At 33.7% G+C, this 16935-nt stretch overlaps 1 protein-coding gene across 1 annotated transcript; it reads left to right on the top strand.

Annotated features, from left to right (window-relative positions):
- The first annotated feature begins 3541 nt into the window (after positions 1 to 3541).
- On the top strand, positions 3542 to 11569 carry LOC123562905 (transmembrane protein 26-like). The gene is made up of 3 exons (XM_045355490.2): positions 3542 to 4220; positions 7538 to 7727; positions 10412 to 11569. Exons 1-3 carry the CDS (start codon positions 4030 to 4032, stop codon positions 11159 to 11161), a joined length of 1131 nt encoding a protein of 376 aa, XP_045211425.2. The 5' UTR covers positions 3542 to 4029; the 3' UTR covers positions 11162 to 11569.
- The last annotated feature ends 5366 nt before the right edge of the window (positions 11570 to 16935 follow it).

Here is a 16935-nt window from a genome sequence, read left to right as displayed (position 1 = left end):
TTCAATAATTAAGGGAGAGAATTCTTGCAAATTCCCGTTAAAAGCTGACCATGTCCTGTATTAATGGTCTTGATATCCAGGATGCCGGAACAAGATATAAAATCGTTCGTGCACATTGTATTACATCAAATTCGACCAAAACAAGACACGACATATAGTTGTGAAATTTAATTTCCATGGCGATAAAATTGAAGTTAAACAGTGGGCACGTGGCAAGCTTGAGGGAAAACAAAACCGTATCAGCGGCCAGTTTCCGAAAGCTATCCCAGAACATTCATTCCCCATCTCGTACAAGCTAGATGTCATCTTTACATTGAAAATCGCACATATGCAACTGACAACCCACCGCCTGTTCCAACCCCGCGTTCAGCAATCTAGAATTTTAAAAATCTCAAACATTAACATTGAAAACTTTTTCATGCCCTACACTAAATATAACAAAATGGCAAAGCGTAACAGTGGTGGCAGTGTAATCGTTTTCTATAAGGATACATTTCCAGGTCATATTGAGTTCATTTGCTTGAATGACAAAGGGGGTAATTTGGACTTTTTTTTACAATCTAGAACTTGATATCGTCTGTTCACTGAAGCATAAAAGTAAACCAAAAGTTAAACGATCACCATTCTTTTTTTTTATCTATGTGAATCAAGTAAAACTGAGTTTACATATGTAAACGGTTACTGAATGAAAATCCCAATGACATAAATAAAGGGCTTTTTTAAATGCCCGGAAAGAGTTTTGTACAGTGAAGCGAAATTCTAAACGAAAGTATATGATGAAAGAGAAACACACTTCAAACCTCAGTAAAGCTACTCTAAGAAATCAAGAAATATAAGTGTAAGTCGAATATGACTCGTAGTGATGCTGGTTTAAATGATTTTATTGATATGTCAAATTCACAGCATGGGAACACTTTTACCCAAATCATTTTGTTGACAGGGACGAATCAATTATTATTGATACCCTGTATCGCCCTTTCTCTGTTGAGGAAATAAACAAGACAATTTGCAGTATGAATAGAAACAAAGGTTATGAAATTACTAGGAATGTAGCTGAATTTTTTTATTGACTTGAAGGAGTTAATTTCACAGTAATTATTTGCAAGGAGGAGAACATTCTGAAGCATGGAGTAAGGGAACAATTGTTTCTAATCACAAAAAGGTGAACGCGCTGATCTGTCTAATTAGGGATAACTCTTGTGAACGTTGTTGCTAAGGTTTTTTTTTTCACTTTCCTTACGCAATCGTATTAATAAATTTTGCGAAAACGAAAATCTGTTTGATTATTAGCAGTATGATTTTAGAGATAAATGTAGTACAACAGATTGTATCTTCCCTTCATGCAATTATTCAAAAATGTCATTAATCAAGGCTAAACTCTACTGTGCCTTTATAGACTACGAAAAAGCATTTGATACTGTAATACATGAGGTTTTGTGGATACAGTTAGTGCAGTCTGGAATGAGTTGTAAAATTTTCAAAATGATTAAAGTTTTAAACCAAAATGTTACGTTGTATGTAAAAGACACATATAAGGTCTTATTCACATTTATATAAATCGCCCGGATTGACACAAGGAGAGCCATTCTCTCCTCTGCTTTTTAGTCTTTTTGTAAATGGTATAAGTAGTATTGATTTTTCATAACTTTTGAATGACGACATAAATTTATCTATGTATATGCTGCTGTTTGCAGATGATATTGTATTATTTACTACGAATCAAGACAGTCTTCAGCTTCAACATAATAACCTCTTTGAATATCACTCAAAGGGGGTTAGAAAAATAAATGTTGTTGAAACCAGAATTTGTAAATTTGAAAAAAAGAAAACATAGATATAACATGGTTTATAAATGGAAAATATGTAGAAATTTTAGACTCTTTTTGTTAGCTCGGTATAAAGTTCTCACGTACAGGTACTATGATAAATGCTGTGAAAACGTTGAACGACCAGGCGGTCAAAGAATATAATATCCTACTGTCTATATTTAGTTCAATTATGTTTGACAATAATTTTGTATGGCTCAGAAGTCTGTGGAGTATATCATTACAAAGAAATTGACAAAATCCATCTAAGGTTCTGCAAATTTGTTCTAGGTGTTCGTGTTCACAGTTCTATTGCTGATGTTCTTGAAGAGCTTGGTTGTTTCCCACTTTCTGTCATACGTAAAGAGCTTGCTTGTAAATCATTAGTACTGGTTAAAAATAATGAAAACACCAGACTCTCTATTATACAAAATATCTATAGAACAGCGTGAACTGTCAAATGACATAGCATCAGCTGTTAAAAAACAAGTAGATAACTTAGGTTATAGTTATTTATTGAATACATTCAACTATAACTTTAACTACATGCCTGGACTACAAGACTGGAATGATGTGGTAAGACATCAGTCTAAATGGTAAAACTACAGAAAGTTTAAAACTGTGTTTAAATACGAGTATTTATGTAGCATTTAGATGTTGTAAGTAATGAACTACTAGTATCATGATAGGAAAGAAATATCTCGATTAAGAATTTGTTCACATTATCTAGAAATTGAAAGTAGTAGAATTGCTGATGTGAAAAGAAATTTGTGAATATGTAAACTTTGTTAACAAAATATAGAATCTTAATAACATTTCCTGTTATGCTGTCCATGTTATAGAAACCTTCGAGGAAAAATATTGTATTACCAATTCGTTTGCATGCATACATAGATTTATTAGAATATTATCATCGAGTAATAAATAAATTATTTGAAAAAAAAATACAAAAAAAAAAACAGCCAAATATGTCTGTCCCATTTTGCAAGTAGGAAGCGAACAATTTACAGATGTTGCTGCGTCTTAAACGCTTCACCATAATTGTTAATGATATAATTTTGTAATTGTTGTATGCTATAAAAAATACAAATGTTCAATTAATATCTTGGCCATCATTTTTTATATGTATTTGTAAATGGCCAAAGCTGGTATGTCAATAAATCTGAAACTGAATATCTAAACTCCAGTATCTGAAAGTATCTGGTATAATTAATAGTATTAAAATGCCTACGCAAAATATGATTTAGTTCTAAAATATATATTTCATTTAATTTTGTAATAGTAAATACGTCACTCGAAGCAGTAGTAGTATTTATATGCCTTCTTCTACAGTGTTTGACAGCTTTGATTATCAGACTTAATATCAAGTATAAAGCCTTATTCAAACAATTTAGATTTTCTGGAATTTGCATTATACACACAACTTTATTGACGATATAACTACCATATACCTGCTCTCTGTAAAAATTAGCAAAGTTATGATAGTCCATATTTTCTGGAAAAAAATGACCATGCAGCTAACAACCTAGCATATCAATTATCAAATAATAGTTACTACCAACATTATGAAGCTTTCAAACAAAATGTACTATGTGATGTATTTATTTAAAATGTACTATGTAAAATGTATTTACAAAAATTGGCCGCAGGCAGGCAAGAATTTTGGATATCTTAACACAGGACCTCTGCTTTCACTTCAGAGAGAGGGATGAACATTTTTAAATTAGTATTGATGACCAGGGAAAATATATATTGTGCTTATAATAAGCAAAAGAGCGAAGAAAAGTGACTGACTTGACATCATACGCACCACTGCCGAAAACTATTTTATCACCAGACTTGGAGGGCTATTCCATTTCTGTCTGATCGTTTCAGATAAACTGCATTTCATCAACTGCTATATTTCGCCAATATAGCCGAGCGCTTGATTTCAGTACGGTACGGAATAGATAGATTGGATAATTGTTGCGACATTTGAAAAAATACGCAATATGTAAATGGGATGATATTTTCTCTATGATACGCGTATGAGATCCCAAGTGTAAACATATAACAGCGATTAATCTTTTTATATGTGTTTTTGGTGACTTCTGATCCAGCGGTTGTATTCAAAAACATATTTGGTAATATCATTCAGTCTGTGAAAAATGAGAAGTAAAGATCACTAAACGTATTCGGAAACGGACGTTTTTACAATTAGAGAAAGTGCTGGGCTTTAACGAAAATGTTGGTGTTTGACTTGATAAAAGCTGTCTGTGTCCGGGTAGTGCTGCTAATCCACAGCCTGCTGGTAATATGGCTAGCGTCAAGTATTACCCACCAGCGCTTGAACTGGATCCTGGCAGTGGCTAACATCGGCTTACTCGCAGAATCCTTCGTTACATTAATAAAAAATAAAGGACAGGAATGGAAGTGGTAAGTTTTGAAATATTGTAACTTCCTTTGTATAAATCAACAACTTTGTATTGTTAAATTTAGTTCATGGCAAATACGACAATTTATATAAAGGCGCTCAACTTTTTTTTTTTCATTTATTTACTTAAAATATTTATGTGACAATGGTAACTTTTTACCTATACTGACATATTAATTAGTTTTAAAAAATACACAATGAACTAGTGATTAATAAAGAAAATTGTATGAAGAATTTACATTATAAATACATGCACATGTGATGTCAATACCGTGATTTATCTTAATTTTTATTATTTATATTGTTATTTATTTACTATTAGCTTATTAATCATTTATTCATATTTACTTAATTATATAGTTATTTCAGTTATTCTTTCTGAATCGATTCTTTATTTTAACAATTATTTTCTATATGTGTCCTTTCTACAAAGGCATTGTTTATATTTTAGAAGCATTTTAAGCAAAGGTAAATAATGTTAATATATTTTTAAACATGAGAAACATGTAATTTTTCAACTGATTGTGTTACTGTTGTAGCTACCAACATTATATTTCGTTTTAAAACATGCTTTTGTTGAGAAAAAATAGTTTGTTTTTTGCTTTCGGAAAAAACGTAAGAGATTCGTTTTTGTTTTAATATAGTGACCAAATTTCATATTTGAAGATATGAACAAATACTAAACAGTATCTATGACAAAGATAGAATAAATATATTTGTGCATAAATAATACTGTTTGTCAGTTTTCAAATGCTACAAATGTATAAGTACACACTATGATTAAAAATGGAAGTTTTATTAACACAGCAAAATTAAATATATTTGATGAGGATTTTCTATCTAGTTTTAACATATTCTAGTGAATGATGGACACGGTATGTTTTTAAGAATACGTTCATTGAGTACAGTCTACGTTACCCCAACATGTACCACATTATCTTCAAAGATGGCTTCAATTTTCACACTTTCTAAATATTAAAGTGCCAAAATATTTTGAAGGCTTGTTAATAACCAAATGCCAATGTAAACGTATAGTATTTGATTCATTGTTGAAATACAGATAACTGGTGTTCTGTCTCTATGTAAAGAATTGTCATATTAAAGCCAAATGTGAAATATTGCTTTCATTTTTATCAGTTAATATACCTTCCCTGGCAAGTATTAACTTATAAACTGGACAACAGTTAAGATGTTCTTACATAGTGGTCAATAAGATACGTATCTTAGGTTCCAACAATCACATGTACTTACAAACTTCTGTTGAATTAAAGATATCCAATGGCCATCTATCACTAAAATATTTTATCTTCAGATATTTACTTCTGCTGAATAAAGTCCCCAACATATGTATTTAACTTAATTGTATATATAAATTAAACTTGCATATATAGCTACATTCGTAATTAAATGCCATTTAGTAACAGCTGACTGTTTAAAAAAACAGCCAGTTTTTTAGTGTGCACAGTGCTTATCTATACATATTTGCAGTGTGTGCTATTTTAAACCTAATAATACACGTAAACTGTTTACACAAACTATATGAAGTAGTTATTCATGTTTTTGAATATGAAATTTGGATCTAATATACCTTTAAAAACAAACTTTTAATACCATTTTAGTATACAGTTCTTACCGTGCTTCTCCTTGCTGTTCTTGTTTCTATAGTAATAGAATATACGCACGCACTTTAATTCATTATCCGAATAACCGCACATACGGAATGCTCCAGCTGACTGAATTTCATTTCATTCTTTAGATTTTAAAAATACTCAATATAGCATTGCTTTGTCTGATATTTTTAATGTGGGGATGGAACACATGTGTGTTTTTTTCTTGCATTGTTTGTTTGTTTGTTTGCTTCTATTTATTCTTCCTTTTTAATGCGGGGATGAACCATTGACAGTTATTCGAATTCAGAAAAAAATCTTTAAACGTTGTTTTTTTTTATCACTGACGACATGGACATCCTTAGTATTCTTAACCTGACTGCCAAAAGACAGCATTTTAAACAAGATATATTTGTTTTTGTATAGGCAAGTTTTCAAACGTTTGTATCATGGTATCAAAAATTGTTTTAAAATAAGTTTTAAAAGACGTAGAGTTTTAAAAAAAGAGCGAAGATCTGAGCCCACAGTAGTGAGAGGCGAATTATTCGAAACCAGTCACTTTAACCACTCGGCCACATTAGCCCCTGAAAGTAATTTTGGAAGCATGAAACACACGCATGAAACTGTTACAAAATATCTTAAAGCAGTATAGTATAATCTCAGTAAAATGAAATTGAGAAACAGAATTAAGTTTTGAAATCATATGAAATAAGCATCGATACAGGACCATGGTATCTATTTCTGATAAATTTGCGAGGTTATTTATCAACACCAATATATTATGGAAGAAAAAAGACAAAATAAAATGTCAAAATATCACTTATTCTGTTTACTGATAATTGCAATGGGAAACAAGGCTGTTGGTCCTTTGGGGTAGTTAGGATAAAAAGTTAATATTCAGTAATGTAGCGCAGTAATTATCTTGTTAGCAAGATAACCTTTGGACCATTTTATAATCAAAGACTTCGTGATAATGGATATGAAAAATACATTTCTGCTAAATTGCAGCTACTGTTTGTCAATGCAAACAATGATTTTTTCCCCAGGAAATTTTTGGGCGATTGCAAACGTATTTTTTTATGTTCTATTGACTGACATTTTTTGATGTTTTTGTATTTTTAATTAATACAAGAACACATAATCATTCTCGTGCAATGGTGTTTTATCTGATACTGTGTAGCGTTACACTGCTTGATAATAATGACGTCAAATGAGCCGTGCCATGAGAAAACCAACATAGTGGGTTTGCGACCAGCATGGATCCAGACCAGCCTGCGCATCTGTTCGCTTTTAAAGCCTACTGCAATTAGAGAAACTGTTAGCGAACAGCATGGATCCTGACCAGACTGCGCGGATGCGCAGGCTGGTCTGGATCCATGCTGGTCGCAAACCCACTATGTTGATTTTCTCATGGCATGGCTCAAATGCCAACAAAAGCTTGCGCTTATATCACACCTACATAATTAGTTATTATCAAGGTCATATGGCGACTTCTTTGTTGCATCCAACTCTCTGAGCATTACTATATGCATGGGCGGCTTCCTCACATTAGAAACCCAGCAGCACTTGATATGTGCAAGTCATTCTGCCATCATAACATAAACATTAACTTTGCACAAGGCTGTGAATGTATACTAGTAGTTGGTTCGTGCTGCTGACAGTTTCTGGAATGTTGGTTTAAATATATACAACTTTGCTTCATTTCTTTGTAGGTTTTGCCCGTGTTTCTTCTTTTACCTGTGCAGTACTATACCTGGTATCTGGATCCTAGAGTTGGACCGGATGCAAGGATACCAGGATAAACAAGACGCCGTTAACCAGATCAACACGGATACTAGTAAACACAACGCCACCAATACAACAGACGCTAGAAAGAGCCATCCTTTTGATGACATACAAGGGGTAAACTTTCTGTTACACCTAAAATGAGCCGCGCCATGAGAAAACCAACATAGTGCGTTTGCGACCAGCATAGATCCAGACCAGCCTGCGCATCCACGCAGTCTGGTCAGGATCCACGCTGTTCGCTTTCATAGCCTATTGCAATTAGAGAAACCGTTAGCGAACAGCATGGATCCTGACCAGACTGCGCAGATGCGCAGGCTGGTCTGGATCCCTGCTGGCCGCAAACGCACTATGTTGGTTTTCTCATGGCGCGGCTCAAATGTTTTTTAGTTGCACGTACAGACGAAACACTGCTTTTTTCAAATAATTCAATAACCTCTCCACAACAGTTGCTTTCTATAGTGGTTCAATATTGTTTAAGTATAAGGTGGTGTTCAAGAGGAGTTTGTTTAGCATATTAAACAAAACTTCTTGATAATTTACCAAGTCTTGGTATTTGCATGTTTTATTTTTATTTTACAGGAACATAATCTCCTTGTCAAAGTTAACGTTAAGATAAATTCTAAAATCATACACAGAGTTTGAGCACTAAAAATAACGATTACAGGAAGATAGAACAGTTGCATATCCTCAGCTCCATAAGTATAATCTGGTATGTGCAGTAAAAGTTTAAACCAAAAAAGATGACCAAATTCAGTCTGATTTTGGTTAAGCAATGAATTTATTCGAAACTTATATGATTGCATGGTTAAGCTTATTATACCTCAAAGTACAAGGGGTCTATCTTGGACTCACACTGTATGTTGGTCCGTCCGTCCGTCCATAGCGTCTGCTGCATGTAGGAAAATTTACATAAAACTAGCATCAGTTGTTAACCTTGTCAAGACGACAGGCAGATCACACAATCCATGCCACTAGGTCGAATGTCAAGGTCACACTTGGAGGCCAAACGTCAGAAAGTTAACTTCATGTCCGCCCCATATAGTCTAGATTGCTTGAAAGTCATCAAGACGACTTGCAGAACGGATGATCCAGGCCAATAGGTCCAAGTTCAAGGTCATGGAGGGTAATGGTCAAATAGCTTAACCAGTTATCTGCTCCATATCTTCTGAACAGCTGGGAAGATTTCCACCGGCCCTAATTGTCCTATCAAGAGGACATACAGAGTGCACAACCCGGATCATAATGCAAAGGTCAAGGTCACATTTGGAGGTCAAAGACCGAATAACTTAATTATGTGGCCACTCTGAAAATATCTTCATAACAACTGGAAGGAGTTTTCATTAAGTTTGCACCAGTTGTTGGACAAAGGTCATGATCACAACTTCCCTTTGGGGGTATTACTCGCCATTAGTAATAGCTTTAGATCCTGTTCATTGTGCTCTTGATACTTGGTACAAATTTACTAATTTGACATTTCCAAACAAGTTTTACAGTAAGAATATATTTGATCACTTTTCTTTGTATGTCATGCCAAATTGATTTAAAGGTCTTCAAGGCGACCTTATCAAAAATCTAATCTAAAAAAATAATTGGAATTTAAACACAATGTTTTAATTTAAAATGAGCAAACCTCTTAAAAATAAGACCCTCTACTGGGGTTATTTTTATTCTCTTCAAAGTTAACAATGTCAGCTTTTGACGCAGTACACTTATACTTGAAAAATCATCGTAGATTTACCCAAATTAATATTCGTTTCACAGTCTTTCAGAACACATTGTTCAGCAGAATCATTAGTTTGCTGTTCTCGTAATTATACACAAATAATACCTTTGTATACATAAACGTGTCACCTATGAACTGGACTACCTGTTTTAAACCAAGTCCATTCGATTTCGAAATTTCGTCAACGTCAAAATGTTATTACACGTGACTTTGTTTCACTACCATGACGTCAAATGTCATAAATAAATTTGATTGGAAATCAGTTTTTATTTTAATGTGATTGACTACATATTAAATGTGGTCAGTCATATTTAAGCAACATTTTATGACATTTTTCAGCATTTGTATATTCTGTTAGATATTTATTTATGGAACAAAACTACCCTATACAAAGAGTTAGATCCCTGTAAGAAATGTATGTTCTACTATCTTTTATGAAATTTTGTAATTACTATCCTTTGATATGAAAATATTTTAAAGACCGGCTCTTTCTTTTTTTTAATATGATTTCTAGTGAAGTATATTGGGATGTTACAACATTCTTACCCAAAACGCAAGTTTTTAAACCCTATTCTTTTATTTCCTATCTATCTTGGTTGCATAACCAAGACAGGAGAAGGGAGGTAATAACATTTTTACAAACCTGCATTTCAGCTAAATATATAATTGTCAATGCAGATCTTTGTAAAATATCAACAGCAGTTCCTATATTCATATCATTTCTTAGACAAATTATGTTAATTAAATTGTTATACTTATGCTAAAATAACTTTATCTTTGTTTGGCAACCAGGATAGGGAAATCAAAATATTAAAAATATCTTCAGTGAAAATATAGCATGTGTCAAACACTCAGAGAACATAATTTAGTGAAAATGATCGGTTTTAAAGCTTCGAACAAGCCATAACTTCCCCAAACATTGATTAAACACCCTTTAATAGCTAGACCCCATTACTGTGTGTAAATATGATCTGTAAATTTTTGTCTAATCCACTGATGATTTGAGAAATGCTTTTTTACATCTACATAACCATAGAATTATTACTTTTCTTATTGACATTTGTGTTTTCTTCAGGTAACCATCCCAATAACTATGGAGACGGAAACTTTGGTGATCATAATGGAACAATTGTTCTTGTATCTTATGATTCTGGCCCGTTGGATATTGCCAAGAGGGGAGATAACTCGCAACGAATTGTCTCAACTTCTCTTCGTCTTCATCGGAATAGCCTCGGACATTACCGAACTATTTGCGTTATTCGAAGAGCATGCAGTCCGCATGAGTACGAACCTCACCTACGTCATTTTATGCATTTGGAGCTTCAGTCTACTTCAGTTTACGTTTGTACTTACATCTACACACAGCCCGAAGAAGACAAGGACCGCCCTTGCCACAGTATCTGCTCCTGATGACGAAGCAAATGATGTGAAAGAGAATGTAATTAAAGCTTTCTTTCAGACCGAGGTTTGGAGCATCTGTGTCAACTTCCTGCTGCAAGATGGACCGTTTTTGGCTGTCCGTCTGTACACAATGATTGAGTTCAAAGTTCTCACTTATAGTATCATTTTCTTCACGGCTAAAAACGGCCTCCTCGTCATGCTGTTGGTCTACCGTCTCTCAGTCCTCTGCATTGAAAGGCAAAGCAAGGTCGGGGCTACAGAGGAGGAAGCGTCTTCCATTGGTTCAAAGAAGGCATTAAGCGAAGACTCCAAAGCAAAGTCTGTCGAATTTATAGAGAAAATTGATGAATCAAATAAAGATATTCCTGCTGTGACTGACGCCAGAAAGCGTAACGGAAATAATGAAAGACAGAATGAGCCGTAATTGCAATCATTTACATTCTAAACTGGTCGATTTTATTTGATGTTTATAACCGGAAACAAGTCAAATTATGAATTATGACTTAATTGAAGTTTACGTGTTATTATGTGTAAAAGTCCCCATTTCCATCACTAGCTTTTTTTCCTGTATAAACACTTACAAGAAACTCTTTAAACTCTAGTGAAAAATGAGTTATTCAGTGCAGTACTCGTGCACACATGAAATCATTCACAAAGATTCGTTTCTAGTGAAACACACTTTAATATGGTAGTTATAAATATTCCAAACATGAGCCAGGTGGCGACTAAACGAGAATCACAAAAAGATGTTTTGGCATGGTATGGGCATACTAGTACCTTCTTATTTATTTTTTCTTAAATTATCAATATTGTGCAGTTTTTTATGCTTAATCATTTGAAATAGATGTACTTTATATCAAAATATTGTGTTTCTGTCAATATTCCGTGTACAGTGGATATGTATGCTGTTTACATCAATACATGTGGTCTGCTAAGGACCTGAGCTGGAGAAAAACTGATGCGTATATGTATAATATTTTTAGTTGGAAGGTAGAGAAGACGCTCTTATAACGAAGGTCTCTCAGGTTCTTTAGGAGGTGTAAATCATCCATACAGTCGCGTGATACTTATCCGGATGTAAGAAATTGTTGTTCAAGCAGCTGAGGCTCGAACTCACGACCCTGGTTTCTTAGTCAAATAGTGTTACCAGTTGACCATTCTAATAACCCTGATTGTGTTGCATTTACCAAAGTAATCTGTTTTTAAAACAAATACATGGTCATCGTTTATACACTTAAACACAACAGAAAGTCACTGACCTGACCTATTAAAATTAACTGTTCAACTTAGTTGTTTGAGATTCCTTCTCTTACGTCAAAGCATTTCGAGGAGTGAGAGCGAAATATCTCTAACTCTCTCAATATCGCTATTTGATTTTTCTCACACTTAAAATACACACAGCCATGTTGCAAGAAGCAGCAGTTACCAGCCTCTTTAAATCTTTTGGGGTATCTGTATATCATAAAAACTGTAATAATAGTACGAAATTCCATTCTCACACAAATGCCTCAATTTTCAAGCAGCAAAGTAAAGAGAAGCAAGATGGTCCATTTTTGGAACTGACCATTATAAGTAGGACATTAATCTTTGTTGAAAGTTGTCAAACGAACTCGAAGGAATGGACACTAGTTAGAGTTTCAGGCCAACTCCTGGAAGCAAAACTGATCAAAGGGGCTCATGGAAGCCAAAGAATTTGTGACATAGAGTATTATAACAATGTTATGTCCGCATGTTCAAACTTACTTGTAAGAACAGATACCTAGCTACAGGTTTTCACAACACTCAATGATCTGTGAAAACCACAAAAGACAGCTCTTGCATGGAATCTGTATAGCGTTTGAACATTGAGCCTATCACATTTTTACCATTTCTTCAAAAAGATCTGTCACGAGTTCTATCAATATTTTATCATACATTGACATCCAGGTATCTTTATCATACACGGAACTTGGATATCAATTGAAGCTTATTATATCATAAGGCACCTATCCTGGCGGCAAAAAGGCATTTTAATATGAATTTGCGGTTGGAATCAAGCCTAAAGATTTACAGTCCAGGCACCCAGGCGCGATCATGGTGTCTCTCTTCCTTTTAGCGAAAAAAAAAACAACATTACATACTTTCAACAAACCTATTTTTTATGAGTTTGGTCTATGACCTCAGACCCCGGGAGGTCGGGTTCGAACTTAAAACATACATATAACTTGTTGATTTTTGTCTCTGAAAATACACGAGACGTGCAATCTCATTGAATTAAAAGGCGAAATTGGGGCGAAAATTCAAAATGGGGTTACGGAAACATGACAAGCGAACATGAGATGTTACTAACAGGATCCGTTAATATTTCATTACTTTACAAAAATATTATGTTTGTTTATTGGAATGGCATTACCACTTAATATGAACCACAAAGGTCAGCACGTGGGAACTAATGCTCGCAAAGAGACTAGATGCCACTACGATCACGTTAATTTATTATTGCAGAACAACAAACGACAAAGAGTTAATTCATTTAGATGAAAATATCTCAAGCTTATATCAGATTAACATTTGCTGACATACTATAAGTAGGGCAATAGCTTTATAACTGCTTGTATGGCAATAGCTGAAACTTCCAAATTCCCGTAGAGATAATATGTATCTTAGTTCAAAAGAAGGCATCATCTGTCAATAGACTTATTGTCTAGTTGGTCCAAAACAACTATTGTAACGGTGGGTTGTAGTTTTGGTAGTTATACCAAAATATGGAATACGATCGAATTTTGATAGTAACTGCACCAACTTATGTTGGTTAGACATGGTGTTAAAGCCACAAATGTTTCGGTTATGTAAGTTTTGTAACGGTTGTGAAGACTGATGAATGTTTGTAAGCATCAACTAGATTTAAAGTTCAAATTTACCTTTTTAGTACAGCAGTACACATACGTAAATAATTCTAAATACTTTCCTTTGATACATTTTCGTAGAAATCTAAAGATTATATCTGGCTTCATTAGATATCTCAATCATTCCATCAGTGCACAAGGTTGAAAGGTAATTTTCATTAAGAAATACCTTTATTAATGGGCTAGAAATGAATTTGTCATATTGTCTCAGTTGAGTAGACGGGTATGTTTTTCATGTATTGGCTGTAGGTCGAGAGCGTACCAGTTTCGAATCATGAAGTTTGATGTTCAATGGCACATACGATGACAATATATTGAAATTAAGAACAATGTTGACAAAAACGCTCATAAAAACATCTTGACAGTGTAGGCTCCCATTAAACAATTATTTTTTTACGGCTCACAGTTTGTTTTTGTTCGGTTTGATAATGTAAGTTAATATATCAAATGTGGTTAATCTAATTTTGGTCAAGTTATGAAATTACGCTTACTTACGTTGACATGTTAAATTTTCACTGTTGGTATATTTACCCTAAAAATTACTATTGGAAATATATTGTGAAAATTATATATTATCCAGATTTCATTAGAAATGCATGTAAAAATAATATTACCGCAGTAGACTAGTAGATTTAATTCCGAAACTAGATTTAAAATAAATGAATTCCGAAGCTACAAACAGTTTTAAAACTTCTGTTTAAGATTGTTGGAGCACCTTGATATAATTTCACCAAATGCAAATCCCTATTAGAATATATGGACAATAATATTATAAAATGATACTTGAATGTGAATGACCACCTTTTAAATATCAATGTTCGGTACATCAAATAATTGTGATTTAATATTTTTACATTAAAACCCTAAAATCTCGTAAGAGGAAATAATTTGTCAAGCTAATTGTACCATACACTCTCCCACGAGGACTTAAAGCAAATATCGCCCTATAAGTCCTTTTATCTGGCTTCTGTGATTTTAAAAAGTATTTTGTTAAAAAGTATTCACAGTCACATAGGAAAAAATGATAATTATGTTAAAATTATGTCTGACTAGTCGCTTAAATCTATTACATTTTTCGTGCTGTGTATTTTGATCGTTTTGATGGTCAACAGCTGCTCACAGTATACTTGATATTCTTGCATAAAAATACTTTTTTTCACAGGATCCGCCCAAGTATTAACGAGAGAAAATCGTGTATAAACAAGGCAATTCAAGTGTTGTTAATACATGTTTTTTTAATTTTGAAATGCTTTGCCTGGGACGTATATGAATTTCTGCGCAGATGGACATCTGGTATCTGCGTCTTGTTTCTCCTATGATAACCTCTTTTTGTAGCATAAAAGTTGCAATCTAATCCATAGTATGTTTTGCTGTATCAGTTACCAAATCCAAACGCACTGCCCTCTCTCATACAGAGTCAACATGTGCTTACTGGCTTCTCTTTCTGTTTACTCCTTTCTGAACTCAGCGTCGGTTCATTTTATTTGTCGATAACCGCGGGTGTATAAAATCACGTGTAATTTGTACGATTGTTCGTTTTTAGGAATCATAGCAATGATTTTGGGAAGTTTTTATTTAATTTCTCACAAAATTCGAATAACTTTTGAAAGCTTTTCGTACTCATCCGTACACTAAATAAGTGTTCGTACTCAAAATAATCGAATGTAAATTTATTATTCTTGAAATTGTGTTCCTATTTACCGAATTTTAAGTGATGTGCTACATTATGGGTATTGTCATGTTTGTAATAACGAGAAATGAAAAAAAAAATCAATAGAATGGTACTTAAAAATTGTACCCAAATCGTAAAGTCAAAACATATGAAAACAATATATTTAGTTTTCGTGTCATGTTTTTATGCAGAATAGCGATAATACACGTATGGCTTGTAAATTAACGTCTGCAGAAGACTTCTGGATATGTTTGTGACCGACACGAACATTCCTGTGGGCTTCTGCAGACATTAATAGACTAAATAATATAGAATCTCAAGTTGAATGTTAAAACCTTTGACAAGATAAAAAGGTATCGAAAATAAGAAAAATAAGACACAGTTAAAGTCTAATAACGCTTTGAATTTTATGTTGAAATAGAAGAAATAGATGTCCAAATAGATATTATGCATCTGTACATGGTTGGAAAATGACTACTTTCAATACTGCACATGAAATTATACAGTTAGAGCATTAAAAGGAGGTAATCTAAAATAATTCATATAATAATACGTTTTACTTTGTTAATCAATATTCAAACTTTTGACAAATAAAAAAGAAAACTATTATCGAAAATAAAAGTTAGCATTGAATTAATATGTCCATAGCAACAAAAGGTGGCAGCCACATTATAAACAAAGGCATTATGAGCCTTTAATCAAAATAAATCATTTTCGGTGCTCAGGTAAGTCACACTCACCTGTGTGAGAAACTTACTGAAACTGAAACTTACTTCCAGCTCTTTAAAAAGTACAAAAAACAAGACATTTATCGTCGCCAAACTCGTCTTCCACCTCACGTTTCCTAGTGACGCTCCTTTGGAAAGGGGACGTCAATGTTGAGCATATTTTGTAAAACCAAACATTTCATAACTACTGATTATATTTACAATATTGAGAGGTTAATATATATGCTATTATATCAAATGAAATGTGCAGAAAAAATATGTCTGATTACGTTTTATACCGTTAAAGCTCTGTGTAGACGATGTGGGCACGTAAAATATACGGAATTCCGTTAGGTCCATCGCCTTTGAATGTATTGATCTGAAACGCGATACTCGATAGTACGATGATGAAAACGCGAAATCACGAAACCACGATAACGAAAACGCGACAGCACGATGATGATAACGCGATACTACGATAACGAAAACGCGATAATACGATAGTACGATGATGATAATGCGATACACTATCGCGTTTTCATCATCGTACTGTCGCGTTTTCACCATCGTACTGTCGTATTATCGCATTTTCGTTATTGTAATATCGTGATTTCGCAATATCATTATCGTACTATCGCGTGATCACCATCGTACTGTCGCGTTATCATCATCGTACTGTCGCATTATCGTCATCGTACTGTCGCGTTATCACCATCGTACTGTCGCGTTATCACCATCGTATTATCGCGTTATCATCATCGTACTATCGCCTTCCGGTGCCCATACGCACAGAAGAATTTCCTCTCCAGTGTTCTGGTTTCTATTTATCTTGTTATTTAAGCTCTGTTGAAATTAAAAATGATTTCTATTGCTTGCTAATGGGTTGTAAAAAGTTTTTTCAGCTAAAACCAAATATGTACTTAGGCAAAAACTC

This window comes from Mercenaria mercenaria, chromosome 2, assembly GCF_021730395.1.
Source record: "Mercenaria mercenaria strain notata chromosome 2, MADL_Memer_1, whole genome shotgun sequence".
NCBI classification, from domain to species: domain Eukaryota; kingdom Metazoa; phylum Mollusca; class Bivalvia; order Venerida; family Veneridae; genus Mercenaria; species Mercenaria mercenaria.
The sequence above is the reverse complement of the archived record's forward strand: the minus strand, read 5'-3'. Positions and strand labels throughout refer to the sequence as shown.

Coding starts and splice junctions, on each gene's coding strand:
- LOC123562905 (XM_045355490.2), top strand. CDS start 4,030: ATGTTGGTGTTTGACTTGATAAAAGCTGTCTGTGTCCGGGTAGTGCTG. Junction 4,221..7,537: donor AAAGGACAGGAATGGAAGTG/GTAAGTTTTGAA, acceptor ATTTCTTTGTAG/GTTTTGCCCGTGTTTCTTCT. Junction 7,728..10,411: donor CTTTTGATGACATACAAGGG/GTAAACTTTCTG, acceptor TGTTTTCTTCAG/GTAACCATCCCAATAACTAT.